The 19,273-nt window shown below is 32.5% G+C and overlaps 1 protein-coding gene across 3 annotated transcripts in view; it reads left to right on the top strand.

The window, feature by feature from the left end:
* The window catches only part of LOC129960930 (alpha-1A adrenergic receptor-like), a 130,603-nt gene that overhangs the window by 92,892 nt on the left and 18,438 nt on the right, over positions 1-19,273 (top strand). For all 3 annotated transcript variants that reach the window (XM_056074681.1, XM_056074680.1, XM_056074682.1), the window contains one exon: positions 6,066-7,286. In XM_056074681.1, the coding sequence (XP_055930656.1) occupies positions 6,266-7,286 (1,021 nt within the window). In that variant the 5' untranslated portion in view covers positions 6,066-6,265. The remainder of the gene's footprint in view (positions 1-6,065; positions 7,287-19,273) is intronic.

Here is a 19,273-nt window from a genome sequence, read left to right as displayed (position 1 = left end):
TATTCCAGAAGGCTCATTAAGCAACTCCTTTTTCCAAAATAATTTATTAACTAACCAACCTTAGTTACCGTGATGTTCATAATTACTATGACATGTTTCCTGTTATCTCCTCTCCCAGAGGTTTTTGGGGTGATTGGGAACATATATTTTGCTTTCTTATCATAGTAACGAACTGATTTGAAGAGAATACGTTTGAAATGATAAGACGGTATTGCTTATTCCCTCAAAATTCATTTTAATGCCTGTTTCAAATGTGCCAAAGTACTGTTTTATTACTGTTTTTCAATAAAAATATATTTTCTTTCATGGAATATATAATACAAACTGTCATAAATAATTAATACCTTCAATTTGGAGTAACTTTCAATCATTATATCACCGATTTTGTAGGAAAAAAAAAAACGTTTATAAAAATAAAAATAACATAATTTGAGACATGAAAAGGAAATATCCGAGACTTAGAAACTCATTTTTAAATGAGTAAGGACTAATATTCAATTTAATAGCAGAAAGTACAGTTATCACTTCTAGTAGAACATTCATCTCCTATTCAACTCATTTTTCTTTGACATTTACCTTATCTCAAAATGTCTACATAAACTTTAGGATCTAATAGAACAGCTTTTATATGATTTTCGGACTACGCAAATTATCATTAATTTTGATATAATCAAACTGATGCACTTCAAATTTGTTGCATTCAATTGACCATTATCAGCTCCACAAATGTTTCATAGTGAGGTGGACTATATCAACTGCAGTCATGCTCTTAATTCAATTCTTTTGGAAAACTATTTGAATTCATGCAAACAAACCTTCCTAATTTAAATATTCAAATCATAGTACTAAGAGAATTCCTGTAGAAACAGTGTATCGTCTTAAAACTCCAGAAGCTTCTGACATTTTTTTTTTTGCATTTATTATTTTAATTTTGAAGTGTTCTAATGGTTTAAACTTTTTTTTATTTCTTTTCTTTAATTCATTGTTTTTAATATTAGCATAAGTAATGACAAAATAATTTTATAATAATATGATAGGGTGTTCTTGTGTTATGCAAAGCCAGCATTCACTTATTGTAAAAAATAATATTTTAATAATTGTAAAACGGTAGCTTCCAAGCTGTGAAACGATGCTTTCAAATGATTTAATATCCAGCATATCTACGTTCCATCGACTTAATTTATAGCAGCATGCATTATCATAGTCAGCCATTAATTTATCAGTTTTTAAACATTCATAAGCATCTCAGCAGTAAATAACAGTTCAATTTTTAATTTTTTGGTTTCTTTCATGTTGCTAAAATGGAAAATGGGTTTAATGATAGGGGTACAAAATCAGAAATTCATATATTGGTTTCGTCCCTTTTCTCGAACGATCTGAACTTTGATTGTACAAAATTTTAAAGTAAAATAGGAGTTTTCGGCGTCTGACACTACTTTGAGTAATTCAGAATCAGTTTAAATGATTTCGTATGGTTATTCGAAGATTAATGTATGAAAAACGTCTCAAAGCTAAGACTTTAATTATATGTATGGCTAGTTGTCAAATGAGCTCAAGATATTTTAAATTGCACTGTTTATAACTTTCACTAACAGTGTCGGTACATTGAAATCTTATAACAAATAAAGATATTAGTTTTATTAACTTCCTTGTAAATTTTTATCCAGGCTGCGTTATAAAAAATGCAAAACTATAATACTTTAAATTCCTTCAGTCCGCATCCAATTTATTCGTAGATAATTTATATGAAAAGCAGAAACTCCTGTTTGTACTAAGTGAAAGTGCGCTGCTAATTCTTACGAATATTCTTGAAGATTTTTTCGACGTCAAACACTTCACTATTTTATGATTATTATGATCAATTTAGTTTAGAGGCTCCTTGCTTTCAACACTTCATTTTATTCATAGTCCAAATTTATTTAATTGTGTAGTATAATTTGTTCTGAACTATGATTCTTTTATTGTGAGAAAATTTTATGGTTTAACGTTTTGTAATTAACCCATTTCATCAAAATGTTTCTAGAATATTCATTATCATTCGGTTATCTTGTATCCATCCAATCCAATATAATTCACAGTGTTAAGCAGTTCAAAGACTGCTTATCCCCTTCCAGTAAAATGGCGAGTATATTTAGTATAAATGACGAGCTTGTCATTGAATTTTCATGCCATACAGTACGATGACGAGCTACACTCGTAATGCGACTAAAGTTACTGTTGAATATGATAGTAAACTTGGTTTAAAATTTCTATGTATTGAATCCGGCAGAACTTCTGTTACTTTTATTAATATCATAGATCACTATCATACATTTCTTACCATTAGAATTTCTTGATATAAATCACGGCTAAATTGTTGTTAGTTGGTGGGATTTCATTCTTATAAACATTGAGTGTAAACATCGGTCAGGCCAATATATATTTTTACTAAAGGAAAAACATATTGTGAAATGAACACCGTAATGGATAGTGCAGACTATAAATAGCAAAGTGATTGGAGGGATTCTGAAGAATCAGATTAAATCAGCAAATATTTACGCCATACTGATAATGAAATTCATAAAGTGAAATATTATCAAAAAGAAGAAAACATACTAAGCGGCTAATAAGTGATTCTAGTGAATATTTTGGAATCGTAGATACATCATCAGAAGAATGGAAGGAAATAGATAATATGCCAGAGATAAAGAAATTTATGGAGTGCATGGTGTAAACGCTCTGATGTTGGGAAAACTAGGTGCTTATCCGAAGTCAATAGAGGTTTTTGACGAGGTGTTGAATATGAACTTACAAATTTCAGTTATATCCATATCAAAAATATAGTTTTAATTAACACTATGTAAGAATTATAAAATGAAACGTTTTTAAAATAAAAATTAAATGGTTATTTTGTGCTCAATTTTTCATTATTAATTCTTACTGGAAGGGGTTAACATAATAATTTTGAAAATCGAGCTATTGTATTTCTTTATCATAGAGGGACAGTTCGCCAAATATTAGGATTACCGACTTCATCTGGACAGCTAGAAAAGCGAAAATGCTCCAGATTTAAAAAATAAAGCACTTCCTTTAAATAAAAGATGTATTCTTAACTCTGATTGGTATTTTAAACCCTTAAAAAATGAAAGTTGCTGGCATTTGAAGCAACTCTTTCCCTATGTGAGAACTCCTTTAGGTTCAAACTTCCGTTCACCATCCTTTATACAAGTAATAAAAAAAAAGGAAACTTTTTTTTTCTGATAATTATAATTTCGTCTAAGATCCCAGTTTGATAGGTGCGAAAAGTATTTTTTCGTTTTACATTGCATATCTTCCACTTTGTGTTATAGAAAATTCTGGAATGAGCATTATAAATCTGAAATAGAAATATGACAGAAATGAAAGTGAAAGGCTAAGTGAGAGAGACATTCGTCTCTACTAGAGTGATTATTTTCTTTATTTTTAAAAATTTTATTTCTTAAAATTATTCCATTTTAATAAGTGTGTACAGGAGACTCCTCAGCATGATTTGCGGTATTCTTTTTGACCGATTTTCTTCTTGCGAATGAATTATTCAATTAAAGAGGATCATTCAGTATAGGGCAATGAATCGAAGAATTTCATAAGATAAAATACTTGTGTATATTCTATCTCTTTAGAAACCTCTTTTGCTGAATTGCCTAGTTCAAAAATGATGATTATCTTTTATGAGCTTATTTCCAGGAACTATCATTTAGTCATGAATCATTTTTATTAAACTGTCTAACTCTGGTCTCTGAAATGTTTTAAAAAATATAAAAAAGAGAGAAACGAATTTCAATGGTTTCATTAAGCATAATGTAGTTTTGAAAATTCATTATTTGTTCTCGGTTCGTTATAAAGCTTGGCATTTTGATAGAAAACAATTACAACTATTTTTTTAAATTATTTTTACATTGATTAAAATTATAGAAAATAAATTATCATGAATTGAAGATTTGGATTGATAAATGGCTAAAAGCTGAAATTTTCTTCACAGTTTCTCGGGGGGATTTTTTGCATTGTTATTATTAATTATATTTATTTAACTCATTTAATGAAAAGCATTTCGGTATATTTGAATATTTTTGTGAACAAGTGCCTTAATATAATTATACTGTTTTTCTGAAACACTTTTTCAATCAATTATTAATTTGATTATTTATTAAGTGTGTCAAAATTTTTGATGATCATGAATGGAGTCCGCTGAAGAAAAAAAGATCACTTCCAAAAATTTTCGCTTAATTAGTAAATTTTTTTTTCTGTGAAAATTGATGTCCCAATTTGAAGGAACGCAAAAAAAAACTCATTTTGAGCCCTAGTTCTTAATGGATGGGAACTCCACTTAACCGAAACTTTTACTTTCCACCTACATGAAGTCGTGATATTTTCCCTGTTAGATCCTAAAATGATAATATCTTATAATCATAACTTTTCTAAGTTGAAAAAATCATTTTTCTTTATGTGTGATTAAGAGGCAAAAAATAAATTAATTAAAAATAATATGGAAATGATCTGCTGCTATCTTCTCAGTTTGGTTAAAATATTTCTTTATAAAATTATGTTAGACATATTTCCCTATTTCAAAAACATTTTACTTCTTACCCGACTGCAGTAGATTCTATTGTATCAACATACCCGCTCTAATGAGTCCTTAATTATGAGACTTCATTAATCTAAAAGATTCATTTAAAATCAATAAAAGAAAGCTTTAAAAGAGTTCTTCTATGTATTACATTTTTAAATCAAATAAATTAAGTCTGTGACGAAACCTTAAAAAGTATTCATTTGGAGCTATTCTTTAGAAGAAATTTGTTCCATATTTTTTTTTTTGTCTTAATGTGTCGCTGCTTTTTACTTCGATGATACATTTATCAGTTTATGACATTGAACGCCCTGGATGTATTCAAAAGAGAGAGAGAGAGAGAGAATGGCAAAATCTAAAAATCAATAGACAATAATTGCCCTTTAACGTAGAAACGTAAACAAATTATATTGAGAAAAAAACAGAAAGTTGTTCACCGTTGTCGATCCATTATTAGACGAGACACATGTAACTTATTCTTGATGATTGACTGGTGAGATAATCACTCTTGGCTTAAAGTATTACTATGTACTAGAAATCTATATACCACTGAGGCACACTACAAGTACTCAATTTATGAAACATGTTATGATTCCCATTATGCTTTTCCACCATTTTTAAGTAGGTTTTATCTAGTCTGTGAAGCACGGGATATGATGAATCTGTCGCGTGACTTGAAATCATTAGTTGGAGACATTTGAAGATGTGGGTCCACATAGAGTAGTTAGTGTGTAGGCGAAATCTTTACTGCTGCATAAAATATAAGCTGATGTCTTCCATTCTACATCAGTTGTGTAATGGAACCATTAAAAGAAGCTTTCTTAAATGTTTCTAAATTGAAATAGCCATTAGGCTGGTAAATCCATTTTTCTTGTTGCAATGAATGGTTGTAGGTCAGTAAGTTCCGATTTCGGTCCATGAGAGTAGGATGAATTAATGTAGAAGTGGTAGCAGGAATGATCTGAGCTATACTTGCCTAATTTCTAAGACAAATAACACTCAACTTGTTATCACCTCTATTTTTTGCATTTGCAAAAGTTTGCTGTCATTAGTAGAATTTAACTCCATTTGTAGTTGAAAGAGCTACACATCTGAATATAACACCAGCATTGTTTGCAATATACAATGTGTGAAGCTCAGATTGGTTATGGATGTATGGTGTATGGATCTACCCGGTCTGCGGAATGTCAAAAATGTAGAACTGCCATTTCACACATTAGGTAATAATTGCAAAAATCAAACAAATTGTTATTGAGAATTTTTGGGGGGCATTTTATAAATATTATGTTTTTATATGTCTTAAAATATTAAAAAATGTGACGCTTTGATTAAAGGTATAATTTCTACTTAGTTGAAATAGATAATATTTATTTTATTACTGAACATTTTAAAGACATTTCTGCTGTTTTTAAAGAATGTTTAAAGTTCTCTTATGTAAAAATATCGTGCAAGTGTTCTATAATTTCTTTTTTTTTTATTTTAGGTACCCTGAACTATGAATTATTTGTTAAGTGAAAAAAGACTTCTGATACAAAGAAATAGTTTGAACTTACATAATTATATGAATGTTAAAAGATTAAAATAACTACAGACTTTTAAAACAGGCGTTTCTTATATATCATGCCAAAATCCAACCTTTATTTTATAGTATTCATAGTTGAATCGTGAAAACAAATTCTAACAATGGCGCCAACCACGGAGCTTGAGGAGATTTCATTGCCGTTAGGGAACAAGATATCTGACATAGCAATAATCATTATCAATCTCACTGAGACTGAAGAAGCTCCTTGGAACTTATCTGATTGGGCCAACAACTCACGATCTCCAAACTTTTCCGGAATGGAATATTTCGGATTTATAGTGAAAGGTGCAATTTTAACGGCTATTATTTTGATGACCATTTTCGGAAATACACTGGTTCTTCTGGCTGTAACCTTCACTCCCAATCTTCGCAGTACGACAAATATCTTTATCGTAAATCTGGCAATTGCTGACTTATTATTGGGCGTTTTCGTGCTACCGTTTTCAGCTTTCTTGGAGATGAATAACAAGCAATGGATCTTTGGCTATACCTTCTGCAATGTATGGGCAGCACTAGATGTTCTTTGTTGCACGGCCTCCATCATTAGTCTATGTGTTATCAGTGTGGATCGTTATGTGGGAGTGACTCGTCCCTTGGCCTATTCCAATATAGTCACTCACTCGAGAGCAACATTTGCTTGCATCGCGATCTGGTTCGTCTCCACTGCAATCTCGGTAGGCCCTTTACTAGGATGGAAGGAACCCCCACCAGCTAATCCTTATATGTGTGAGGTGACCAAGCAGCTCGGCTACGTGCTCTTTTCGGTCACCTTCTCGTTTTACCTCCCTTGCTTGATCATCTTCATCGTCTATTTTCGAATCTACAAAGCCGCAGTGAAGCAGACCAAGTTTCTCGAAACTGGAGTCAAGGTAGTCAAGTCGGCTGGCCACGAAACGACGAAGGAACTCACCCTCCGAGTCCATGCTGGAGCCCATCATGTCCTGAGCCCTGCCGCCCGAAATGGAACCTATGGAGACAAGACCAGTATCAAGGTGACCATGGCCAATCTTCAAGGACGTCTGGCAAAATTCAAAAGGCAAAAGAAAGCAGCCAAAACTTTGGGCATTGTCGTTGGAGTTTTTATCCTTTGCTGGTTTCCATTTTTTCTCATTCTACCTCTTGGTAAGTTGGTTTCTGAAACATTACTTAAAAATAAAAATGTAATACAGGGTGATTTAAAATATTTCTGTGAGTTCATAATTTTCTTGCTCGTCTCTGAAACCTAAAGAAGTAGGTTATTTCTAGTTCACAATTGTTCTTAGAATGAGTTGCTTAATTTCCAATGATTCTCGTATCTATTATGTATGTATTAAAATGTATATTAAGCTACTTCTTATTAGTATTAAAGATGTTGATTATATATAAAAAAAAAGACATCATGAATGCAAGCGTCACGAATTGAACTCCAATTAATTTCTTTGCTAGAAACCAACGAAACGGATAAAAAAGAATACAATTAGTTTTGGGATTATTTTTCTTAAACCAAAGTTATTTTCATCCAGTAGAATGGAGTTTTCACTCTAAAAAGGTAATTTTTTTCTGAAGTTGAGCTTATTGAAATCTGTGTGTAGTTTTAGATCACTCTGTATTCTAATTAATATGCTTTTGTTACAAAATGTAGCTTAGAATAAGTATAAAAAAAAGTGTTTTTTTAAAAATTTGTCATTAATTCAAATCTGCATAATATAAAGGACAGTTCGATTATTGTCCTTGTATATGCTTTACATAAAAATTACAGTTTCATTCAGGAAGGTATTAAAATCCTTACTGAAATTAAAATTCAGTTTAATGAGTGATTTATGAAATGAAAAAATGCCATATTTATATAGTTATATAGGGGTGATTAAACTTTTGAAATTGTTTCTTTGCTTTCTGTTATGACATAAATACACACTTTACTTTTTGTTCCTTCCTATTGTTCCTTGAAGAAAAGAGACAATATTTCAATATATTGAAATCTGTATATTTTTGCACTGAAATATGTAATTATAATTGGAAATTTTGGTATTGCTTTACATTTGAAGAAATGTAACATATCATGAGTCTAATAATTACTTCGTAACTTTAAGGAGATAATAATTGAATAATAGTTTTTTAAGAAGAGTTACAGTGTAAAATTCTGGTTTTTAGATAATTGTGTAATGTTTAATGACGTTGTACGTTATTTAATTGCGTAAATTATAAAAGGAAATTTATAAAGTCTAATCAATGTTTCATTGTACATTAACTAAAAATGTTTCTTGGTTTTGATTTTTTTTTTGTTTATCAATAACATTCTAAATGTTTAATATAATATAAGTGCTTCAAAATATTATTGTAATTCCTAAACCTAGTTCTAACTAAGATTTCAATCACATCTTTTTCTTTTATTCTACTATTTCCTAAATCATGAAATTTAAAATTAAAAAAAAAAATCTTTTTTTTTTTTCCATTTTCTAATCACATCTGCCATAAAGTCTTAATGGATTTTTTATTTTATTTTTTCCTTAGGGAAGAGACAAGAAAAGTCAGGAAAAAAATTACAACTATTGCGATTAAAATAAGAAAATATGCATCTTGTTAAATAATATAAAAATAAAACACTTCCATGATAATATATAGAAACATTTCGAAATAAAAGTATTATTTCAATTAATACACAATCAAAACTCATTTTGGGAATTTCGGAATTGCCGATTCAAGTGACGGAAATTTTAAATACTCAATTTTATAATAATGTCAATAATAAGTTACCGAAAAATATTCTGTTTGCTCCTGACTAAATTAGAACTCTTCAAAGAAGTAATTGAGGTTCATTATTAATGAAAACTACCGTTTTTTTTTTAACAAGGAGCTAAAGGTAAGTGAAAACTTGAATTTTAAAACTGGCAGCTAGACCGTCTCAGAACTCCATGAAAAGGTAAGGTCCGAAATATTTTTTCTACTTAAGAAGCAAATAATCATCGAAATTAAGACACGGCCTACAAATAGATGAAATCCTAAAGGTATGTATTTAAGAAAAATTTTCATATGTGAAATTTACTTCAAAAATACAAATTTGTGTACATAGGAGCGATTCGTTCAAATAGAAACCTGTTTTCATTGATATTGCATGATGTTGAAATCTCATGCTTATGCAGTGTTACTTTATTTCAGCATAAAGCAGTTAATGATTTTTCAGTGAAGCATGTTTTGACTTTTACCAGAAATCTTTGTCCTAAAGAAGCAAAATTCTTCTGGAAATAATTTTGGTTTTCATTTCTTCCCTTTAATTTAAAGCAGCAGAGGAATCTATATATAATCATTGAAAATTTTTCATTTTATAGTGTGAAATTCAGGTAATTTATTCGAAAACTTTGCCATAAACATTTACCTAGATGTAAAATTTATAATACTAAGAAATTATTTTTATTTAATTTTATTTTTATCTTGAATGAGATTGGAAAAATTTCTTACAAATTTCTGCTATTTTTAATGTTTTGGCAACGTCTGTCTGCGAAATGTTGGATTTTTTTTCCTGAAGGTATAAAGAAATATATTTAATTTATTGCTAGTATTTGTTTATATTTAACGAAGGGAAGTTTCCATTGGCATCAAATTTGAAATTTAAAGTATATAGTGGTAATCAAAGTTGTTACTGAAACTTTTAAATATTTCAATACTTATAAAAGATAAGGTTTCATTAAATGAAAATATTTAGATATTTTTGAAAGAAAATTTACTGATGATTTAAATACTTTATAAGTTAAATGCTTATATCTTTAAAAATGTACTGACTAAAATTGTATTAGGATGATATGAGATACAGTTAAATTCTTATTTAGTAGAGCAGCTTTTTTTTTTACAGCAAAGTCTTGTTGCAGTTACAAGCATTTAATGCTCTTCTTTTCTCATTATGTAATGCTAACAAACTTATAGATTGCAATAATTGTCTGTTATTTGATAGGCACCTCATTTGTGCAAATATTTTTCAATTCGGCACCTGACTGGTATCCGTATAGATCGAGTTCAAATCAAAGTTGCTCCCAGGCCAAACTAAGAATCGAATAACTTATGTGTTTTATCCTGTATAGATATTTTTCTATTGAAAAGAAACTGAATGCTAAAATACGAAATGTACATTATTGGAAAAGAAACTTCGATTTAAGGTTGTAGAAGTTTTGGTTCAAAGACAATCTTACTTTTAAGATGCAGTTCTCCAAAAGGCCATTTATAACTCTAGTATTTATTAATATACTTTTATAAAGCCGGTGGAAATGTCACAAAGGGACTGATTACTGCAATTCAACAAATTGATTGATCGAGTTAATTAACACAATTGCTGTCTAAAATTTTCTCAACCAGAATCGAGATATTTCAATAATTCAATCCGATGCATCTTACTCTACATTTGCATCAACTATAATTCCGAAATTCGCATTTTATCTGGAATTTAAATTGTTAGATACAAATTCCACCGAAAGCGAGCATATCCAGTAAAGATCATACATTGTGTTAATCTCTGCGCTTATATGTATTTTTAAGATATACCTTTCATGTTTTCCCCTGATATTACGGAATATTAATCGAATGCGTTTCATATTTATCTGTAATATGAATATCGTTTTACAATTTTTGTATATTTTGTGATTGCTGCTTCAATTTTTCTACTTCTTCCATTAATTTACATAATATTATATACTGAAACATCCCCCCCCCCTTATAACAACCTGAAAAGCTTTTTATTTTTCAGTCTAATGAATTTCTAATTCGTATTTTGAAAACAAGTAAGCTCATGAGCTTAAAGCAAAGCTACTAAGATTATCAGATTGTATTGAAAGGAATACACTTTGAGTGTAAGTTCTCTTGTTAATTAAACCAATCGGATAATATATCTGTAAAATTAAACCTGTTTTCATTCAAAACTTTTGATTTTTTTAATGAAATGCGATGATGCTTTAATCGATGAATGAAAAGTTCTATGCTTTTATTCTATTAAATTACTTGATTTTCGGATGACTTATGATCTAAGTTAAAATATTGAGGATGAAATTCTAACGCCTGTAATTTAAATAAAGTAACATTTTACGCACTGTTTCTAATATATGTATGTATACAGGATGAGTTTGATCTTCCATCCGAAAGAAGGCAATAGACGGGTCTATGTAGATCATAAAACTATAGCAATTCTGTCTTATCTTTAACCCTTTGCAAGTTATGAGGAATAGTTTCAAGTTTCTCTCAAGTTTCAGCATGAATATACTGAAACTTGAGGGAAGCTCTAAATGTGAAAAGTTTTAGACAGATTTATACTTAAACAGTCAAATATTTTAAAAAAGGAAATTGCCATAAGATGATACTATTTTCGTCCAGATACCTAGATTTAAAGACGAAATACAAGCGCCGGAATCTTGAAGAAATGTAAAATAGAATTATCGCTAAACTCTTTAATATTGAATGCTGCAAATACCATTCTAGCCACAATCTATAAAATTTGCGAGAAAGTTGTCCATTCTTTCAGATTTTGAATGGGTTTACAATAAATCATATCAGTGTTCTAGTTCAGGAATAATTTAGTCTTTCGATTGCAATAAATGAAAGAAATCGGCTTTCGTCTGAACACATTTATCGAAAAGTCGGCAATAAAAGGATGGTGGATATGTCAACAATTACGCTAATATGAAATATTTCAGATATGAAGATGTATTCCTATCTTCTTGCCGCAGATCTTATTCACGTATACAAAAAGTGACTCAATCCACTGAACAGCTTATAAAGCCTGTAAGTTTTGTTTGATGTTTGCTGTTATTGCATCAGCATTTTCTGGACTCAGCTCAGTCATTTCTTTTAACGCCATTCCCATTTTTACTTGCCTCCAAATGGGCATGTCCTATTTTACGAAAGAAGAATGCGTGAATATGCATTTTCTGCATGATTTTTGTGAGCGTAACTCTCGAGAACAGAGAAAGAATATCGTCTATGTTACCCATATCATCAAACGCTCACCTTTTTTTTATTTGCCGCAGTTCACCAGAAGTTTAATGAGTAGTTTATTTGGTAAGTGTACGGAAGGAATAAAAATGACCTATCCACTAGCTTTGAGCAGTGCGTATTTGGCTAAATGAGAAAGATCCAAGAGGGAGTTCATGTATATTTGCGAGTGAAGCTGGAATTTCACAAAGTAAAGTGTAAAGAAAATGAAAAGTTGCAAGAAAACCAGTATTACCGTTATCATTTCACAGAGGTATAAGAATTAGGTCGCTCAAACTTCCAGTAGCCACCAGCATTTGGCTGTTTGAATACAGGGCTAGATACTGAAGGACAGCTTTTTTAGAGAAAGATATTGTGGATAGTTGTATCACTCTTCACTTAGAATACCATTTTAAATTTTCAAATAGGCATGATTATGCTAAAAAATTTACATGTAATTTGAAACTCTTCGTTCCAGACGCGATTTAGCTTATGTGTATGATTCAGAGTGACGGGCTTTAGCTTGTTCCAATGTCATTTCAGAAGCAATACGTACTTGGTTCAATTAAGGGAAGTAACGGTTTAAAATTAGGTCAAACTAACCTTATATACAGTATGCCCACAAAAGACTTTTGCCACTCTCTTAAATTCGGAACGGCTGCTACATTCATAAAAGTGATGTCTAGGTATAATAAAGTATCTATGCGCTACTAATGAAACCGCCTACGGAGGTACCTGGTGGAAAACTTCGGAGACAGCATTCCTGTCTCGAAAACAGAATGAGATAGGGGAAAAAATGACTTACAATTATGAAGAGCATTGTCGATTTAGTACGAAAAGACACTTTGTGGACATTAATGCGAAGAATAGAATTTTTAAAACGCTTTTTTTTCCCGTGATTTCCTAAACTGTGACTTGATGAAACGATCTGAGAAAAAAAATAACGTTATAACAATACACCTTTATTTGATATATTCAAGCTTCTCCCTGTCAGCTGTAATGCACATTTGGCTCCTCCTTTGAATTTCACATTGCACACGTTGGAGCATAGCGTATGACACGTTGGCACAAGCGTCCCTAATGCGTTAAGGTACTACAATGCTTCTGCAGCGGCCGCATACATCTGCTGTTTCAGGTATCCTCACAGGAAAAAGTTCAGTGAAGGCATATCAGGGGAACATGAGGTCAATCTAAAAAACCATACCCGATTATTTGGTGCCCGAATTCCTTGACGAGGTACTGCTTCAATGGAGATAACTTGTGAGCAGGCGCGCTGGCATGTTGAAACCATAAATATCTAGGATTAAACAACAGCAGGTTTTCCTCATAATCGGGTTTTACGTTCTGTAGCAGATCTTGTTATTGTAATTTTCACACCATTTCGAACGTCTGTAAAGCATTGTGGATTTTCCAGCGCCCAGTAATGGGTGCTTTGCCGATTGTACATGCTGTTCCATGAAAAGCATGAATATTCCTTCCACACCATATCATAGTCCACTGGTTGAACCATGCATAGCGTCTCCATGCATAGCCATCCCAGTCCAATAAAACCTTTTGAGACGTTGGTCGGTATGGATGAGCGCCTAATAAGCTTAGGATTTTCCAAACCTGACTTTTTGAGAGGCACAGTGCTGCATTTCGGATATGCGAGGGCGTTTGTTAATACCTCAAATACATTGAACTTGCCTTTCTACCTTAGATGGTCTGCCAGATTGAGCTCAACTAACACCCTTATTCAACCTGTCACCCTTAAACTTTTTACAACAGTTAGGCGGAGGCCGGGATAGCCTGGATGGTAGGGCGTTGTATTCGCGTCCCTTGGGTTGCGAGTTCGAACCCCACCGGCCGAAGACTACTCGTGAATGTAGTGGCCGGCGCACTGTCGTGGTCACAAAATCCTCCATGTCGAGAGTTATACCGCTGGGGGTTACTGGACCAGGAGTGATCGTTCTCTGATTGAGGTCTAAATTACAATCTGTTGGATGAGTGAATGAAATGCATGAATGAAGTCCGCCCCGTAAAAAAGGTTGTGACGTGTGTGTAGCTAATTCGTACTCTTGGCCCTAGATGGCGCTACTGAAAGCGAGAGACGCACCCTTGGCTTTAAATCACTGATTTCTAAAGTCAATGGGCTTGTCTTTTACAAGTGGCATTAGAAACAACAACAGTTAGGTTGGTTTGATTAGAAGGATGCTGTCCTGAAAAGAAACTTTGCCGGTACTACCTTGGTGTTTATCATGCCTTGTGTCAATGTTGACCACACAGTGAAACCATCTCACAATACTCAACTATGGAAAATTGCTCCAAGAGCATGAATATACTACAATCCCAAGAAAATGCCTTTTTCATAGCTATCTCAGATGAACAAGAGTGATGTTTCATATGTATTTACATACTGAAAAAAATTCGAACACCAAGCACAAGTTTATGCGACACTATTTAACACGATCGACATATGTTCTACTCCGTTTATAAAGACAATCAGTACAAGGATGCAACCCTCGGGTTTCAACCCCAGTCATTTTGATTGGGGATCACAAGAGATACCACTGTAGCACATTGCGGTGTCGTGTTTTGCCCGGAAAATAATAATTTATCTTTCCATTCACGTTTCCTGACGTCAGAGCATAGGAAATAACACACACACACAAAATAATCGTTCTATTCTTTGCATTAATATCCAAAAGGTGTCTTTTCGTTCTAAATCGATGATGCTCTACATCTTTGTAAATCATTTTTTTTTTTCCCTATCTCATTCTGTTTTAGAGATGGAAATGCTATCTCCGCAGTTTTCACCAGTTTTCATTCAGTAGCGCATGGCTACTTTATTATATCTAGACAATACTTTTATGAATATAGCAGCAGCCGTTCCGAATTTAAGAGGCCGGCAAAGGACTTAAGTGGATATATATATATATATAATAATTGTAAAAACTGGTTCTCATGCCTAATATCGTTTAAGGTCCCCGCGATCACCTTAAAGTGCCTCAAAATGATATGGCATAATCTCGACTAACATTTGAAGACATACTGGTGGCAATTCACATCATGAATACAGCAGTACAGCGCACAAGTAAGAGTGCGATTTGGTAGGGATCTCTTCTGAACAACACATTGTATGGCGTCACAGATTTGTTCAATAATATTCATGTCATGGGATTTAGGTGACCAATGGAAGTGTATAAAATTAAAAGAGTGTTCCTGAAATATTTGGAAGCAATTCTCGACTCTTGGGGTACCGCACTGACCTGCTGGAATTGTCGAAATCCGTCGAAATGTACAATAGACATAAATAGGTGTGGGTGAACGGACAGAATGCTTAAGCGTCAGATATCTCTTGATATCTCAGGGGTTCCATATCACGCGAACTGCACACGCCCTATACCATCTCAGAGGCTTCTTCAAACTGAACCGCTTCGTGTTGACAGTAAAGTCCATAGATTCATGAGTGTATCTGCATATCCATATACTTCCATCCGCCTTATACAATTGGAAACGAGATTTGTCAGACAAGATTACTTGTTCCGAGTCATCAACAATACAAAGCTGTGTTGGCAGTTCTAGGCAAAGCGTAAGTTTTGTGATGTGCAGTTAAAATGGTTTGGACTTTCAGCTCCAAATGTCCGTATCAATGATAGTCCATTGAATATTTCGCACTCTGACACTTGTTGAGGCCCCAATATTGAAATTTGTGGCAATTTGAGAAAGTGTTCCACGTCTATCTCGTTTATGGATCCTCGTCAGTTATTGACAGTGCATCTCCTTCGAGCTCTTTTTCCTGCCGCCCTGATGTTAGAGATTTGATGTTTTACCTGATATTCGATATTTACTGTACACTCGTGAAATTGTCGTATTTGAAAATTCAAATTTTATCACTACCTCAAGATATTTTGTTCCGTATCTAGTATGTCGACTAAACGCTTCATTCAAAATCACTTAGATCTTGATACACAGCCATTGTGTCAGTAAGAACCGATCTAACCATTTAAGTGTCTGACTGTATCTTATATAGGTATTGAAAACCACATTATTTTAAACTAATTAGCTGCATAGCTCCTTTAATTGAATTTGTCCGCATATACCAGTTTTTCTGGCTTTTCAGTGCATAAAATATTACATCTGCTCTTATCCATAGACCAGTAACTAATTCCTAAGCAATCAGCGATATACATACAGCCTTAGTTTGAAAAATGCTTGAAATAACTGGAAGAATTATATTCTATGTCATTTGATTTAATCAATACGCGAGGGACATTTTTCAAAAGCTCCATAGGGATATAAAGAACAGACAAGACACGAGAAGAGAAAAAATTCAAACGGGACGTTAATATAACCAAACCAAACCAATCGAGCAGATAGTGCTAGCACTGAGACCAGAAACAGTGACAGTAATGGCAAGACGTTTAGAGAAGTGGTCTCGCACATAGGTGCGAGCCGTGATACGATTTCTATGGGCCAAGAATGTGTCCCCATTGGACATTCACAGAAAATTCGTTGAAGTGTACGGGGTCGAAGCAATGAGTAGACAACAGGTGGCGAATTGGTGTCGTTCTTTTGAAACGGGCAGAGAGATTACTGGAAACGTTTAGGTGAGAGGTCTGGAGGCACCCCTTATACAGCCTCGCTTTGGCTCCCACTGACTATTTCCATTTCTCAGCATTGAAGAAAAATTTATCCGAAAAAAGGTTCATATCAGACGGTGATGTTCAAAAAGGTGCTGTTATCTGTTGTTACTAAGACGGGTTAAACAAATTGGTCCAGCTTTGTGATAAATGCCTCAACAGGTTTGTTGATTATGTAGAGAAGTGACCGCCACATATGTCTCCTAATTACCATTGGTATCCTGTGTATATTGTTAATAAAGCAATTTTCCTTTGCCTTGTGAACTTTTTTTTGGATCACCCCTTATATTATATATAAACATGGTTAGTTTGCGACCTAATTCATAGTAACTTTGGGAAGATTCCGGCATTTGTCATATCGGTTGGATTAGGTTTATAATCCAGTCTTCGAAGCACGCCGCCACCAATGATGCGAGATGTATCTTAACGCTTCTTTGAAATTACTCATTAGTCTGGAAGTTCCTTGAATTATCTTTTAAGGAAAGAATACTGCGCAGGAATCATACTCTCCCTTTAAAGTCGTAATTTTGGTATGCTGGTCAGCCAAGGGGCTGCCTGGGATTTCAGCATATCCTGTTTTTTCTATAGAAAATTATAATTGCATAATATTTTGTTCAATTATAATTGAACATCATCTCTTGCCTGAATTGAGGAACTGGATAGAAGGACTCAGCTTCCATAATAATGAGTATCTTCGGAAGAACGTTAAGACCCATCTCCCATCATTGACGGCAATGATTTTAGAAGAGGAAATCGGGGAACTGCTCGGCCAATATTGTAAACGCCTGAATCTTCACAATGATTATGTCGAAAGTAGCTATGTCTTTACATAACATTTTGCTATAAATTCAATAAGCTCTGTACTCTTGTTTTTTTTATGGTTCATTTTAGCTTGAAAAAATGGCCCTTGTGTTTCTCAAAAAACTTACGAAATGTAACTTTTTATACAGTTTCTGGACCTATAAATTATATTTAGTAAGATATTCTTGATACTGTAACATTTAAAAAAATCCATTCTTCTACCGACTAAAATAGATCCAGTTATTAAACGCTAAAAATCATTATTTTGCGCTAACTTGTTTTTGAGTACTGTGCGTGGGAAAGTACTACTTTTGTTTTAGAAATATTTTTAATGTATAATTATTTTAATGAATATTTTCTTAGTTACAATATTTAGTTATTTTATTTTGTAGAATTTGCATTTCATAGGACTATGAATATTTTTTCCACTCAATTTAGACAAAAATTTACTCTTTGTATATGAGATTGTAAAACATTTGATACCTATAAGGAAATTAGGGGAACCTTACCACTAGTAAAGGGAAAGAAAGAAACAAAACGAATATGTTTGTTTCTAAATATAAATAATCAATTCTAATAAATCGCAAATCAGCTGTCACCCATCAAAAGGAAATTTAAATTAAAATAAAAATTAAATTTTTGTAATCTAAAATTCCAACTGTAGTAAGAATGCTATTCTGATTTCATATTCTCATTCATTTGGAAAAATTATTTTTCATTTGAAATATTGCTTACATTTGTGAAAAACGTGTCTGTGGGCTAACACTTTTGTCACTGTTATTTACATTTTGGTTGTACACTTATTCAAGAATTAATTGCACAACTGACAACGTTTTGAATGTATTATTTTGACTTCAATTGCTAACTGACAATCACAGAATGTTCACAGACAATGAAAATTGAGGATGCTGTTACAGCACGGACAGTGTTATAGTAATAAGTGAGAGGCTGCAAGTTTTTATACATTCACTTTTTTGTGCCAAAAGCAAATCGCAAATATTATTTTCAAAGTTGTGAAACGCTTCAAAGAAACTGGTAATATGAGAAATTCTATTCGGATTAGAAGTTCTATTCAATCAATACTTTTCGTACCCGATGAAATTATTTTGGGTTATGGCCTCGTTCACCCCAAAAGTGGAGTATGAGAAAGCATCAGAATTTGTGCATATACAAAATTGCAAATATGGAACATTTTAAGCAAATGCGGGTCAAAAACCGTATCGTACAATGTTGAAATGAGCTATTGCCAAGACACCAAAAGCGACGTTTCGGAGTATACAATTTTATATTTTATAAAAAATGATACAACATGAAGCTTTGTGGACACAATTGTGTCAATTTACAGGACAAAGAAATGTTAATATAATTTGAGGGCGCTAGAAAAAACTCGTAAAATATACTAAAAAAGTGAATATTTGTGAGAATATGTACCATTTTTCTTCGATGAAGTTTTAACATCTACTAAAGTTAAGGATATTTTATCTGAACTTTCAATCAATCATTTGGATGCTCAATTATTTTGAATTTCTTTTAAAAACTTTCAAATAAAAGTTGATTTTAAAAGTGAAAAGTAAAAATATAATTTTATATGTTCAACCTGTTTATGACGTAAACTTGTCTATAACAATATCTTTTCTAGGTCCCTACAATATCGTTATAGATAGTTTCTCTGTATGTATGATGAAAATAAAAATAAAGTGATATTGTGTATGCTATATTTATTATAATGGCATTTTCTTTTGTGTGTTAAGGTTTTGA

This window comes from Argiope bruennichi, chromosome X2, assembly GCF_947563725.1.
Source record: "Argiope bruennichi chromosome X2, qqArgBrue1.1, whole genome shotgun sequence".
NCBI lineage: Eukaryota > Metazoa > Arthropoda > Arachnida > Araneae > Araneidae > Argiope > Argiope bruennichi.
This window is presented reverse-complemented; position numbering and strand designations above follow the sequence as displayed.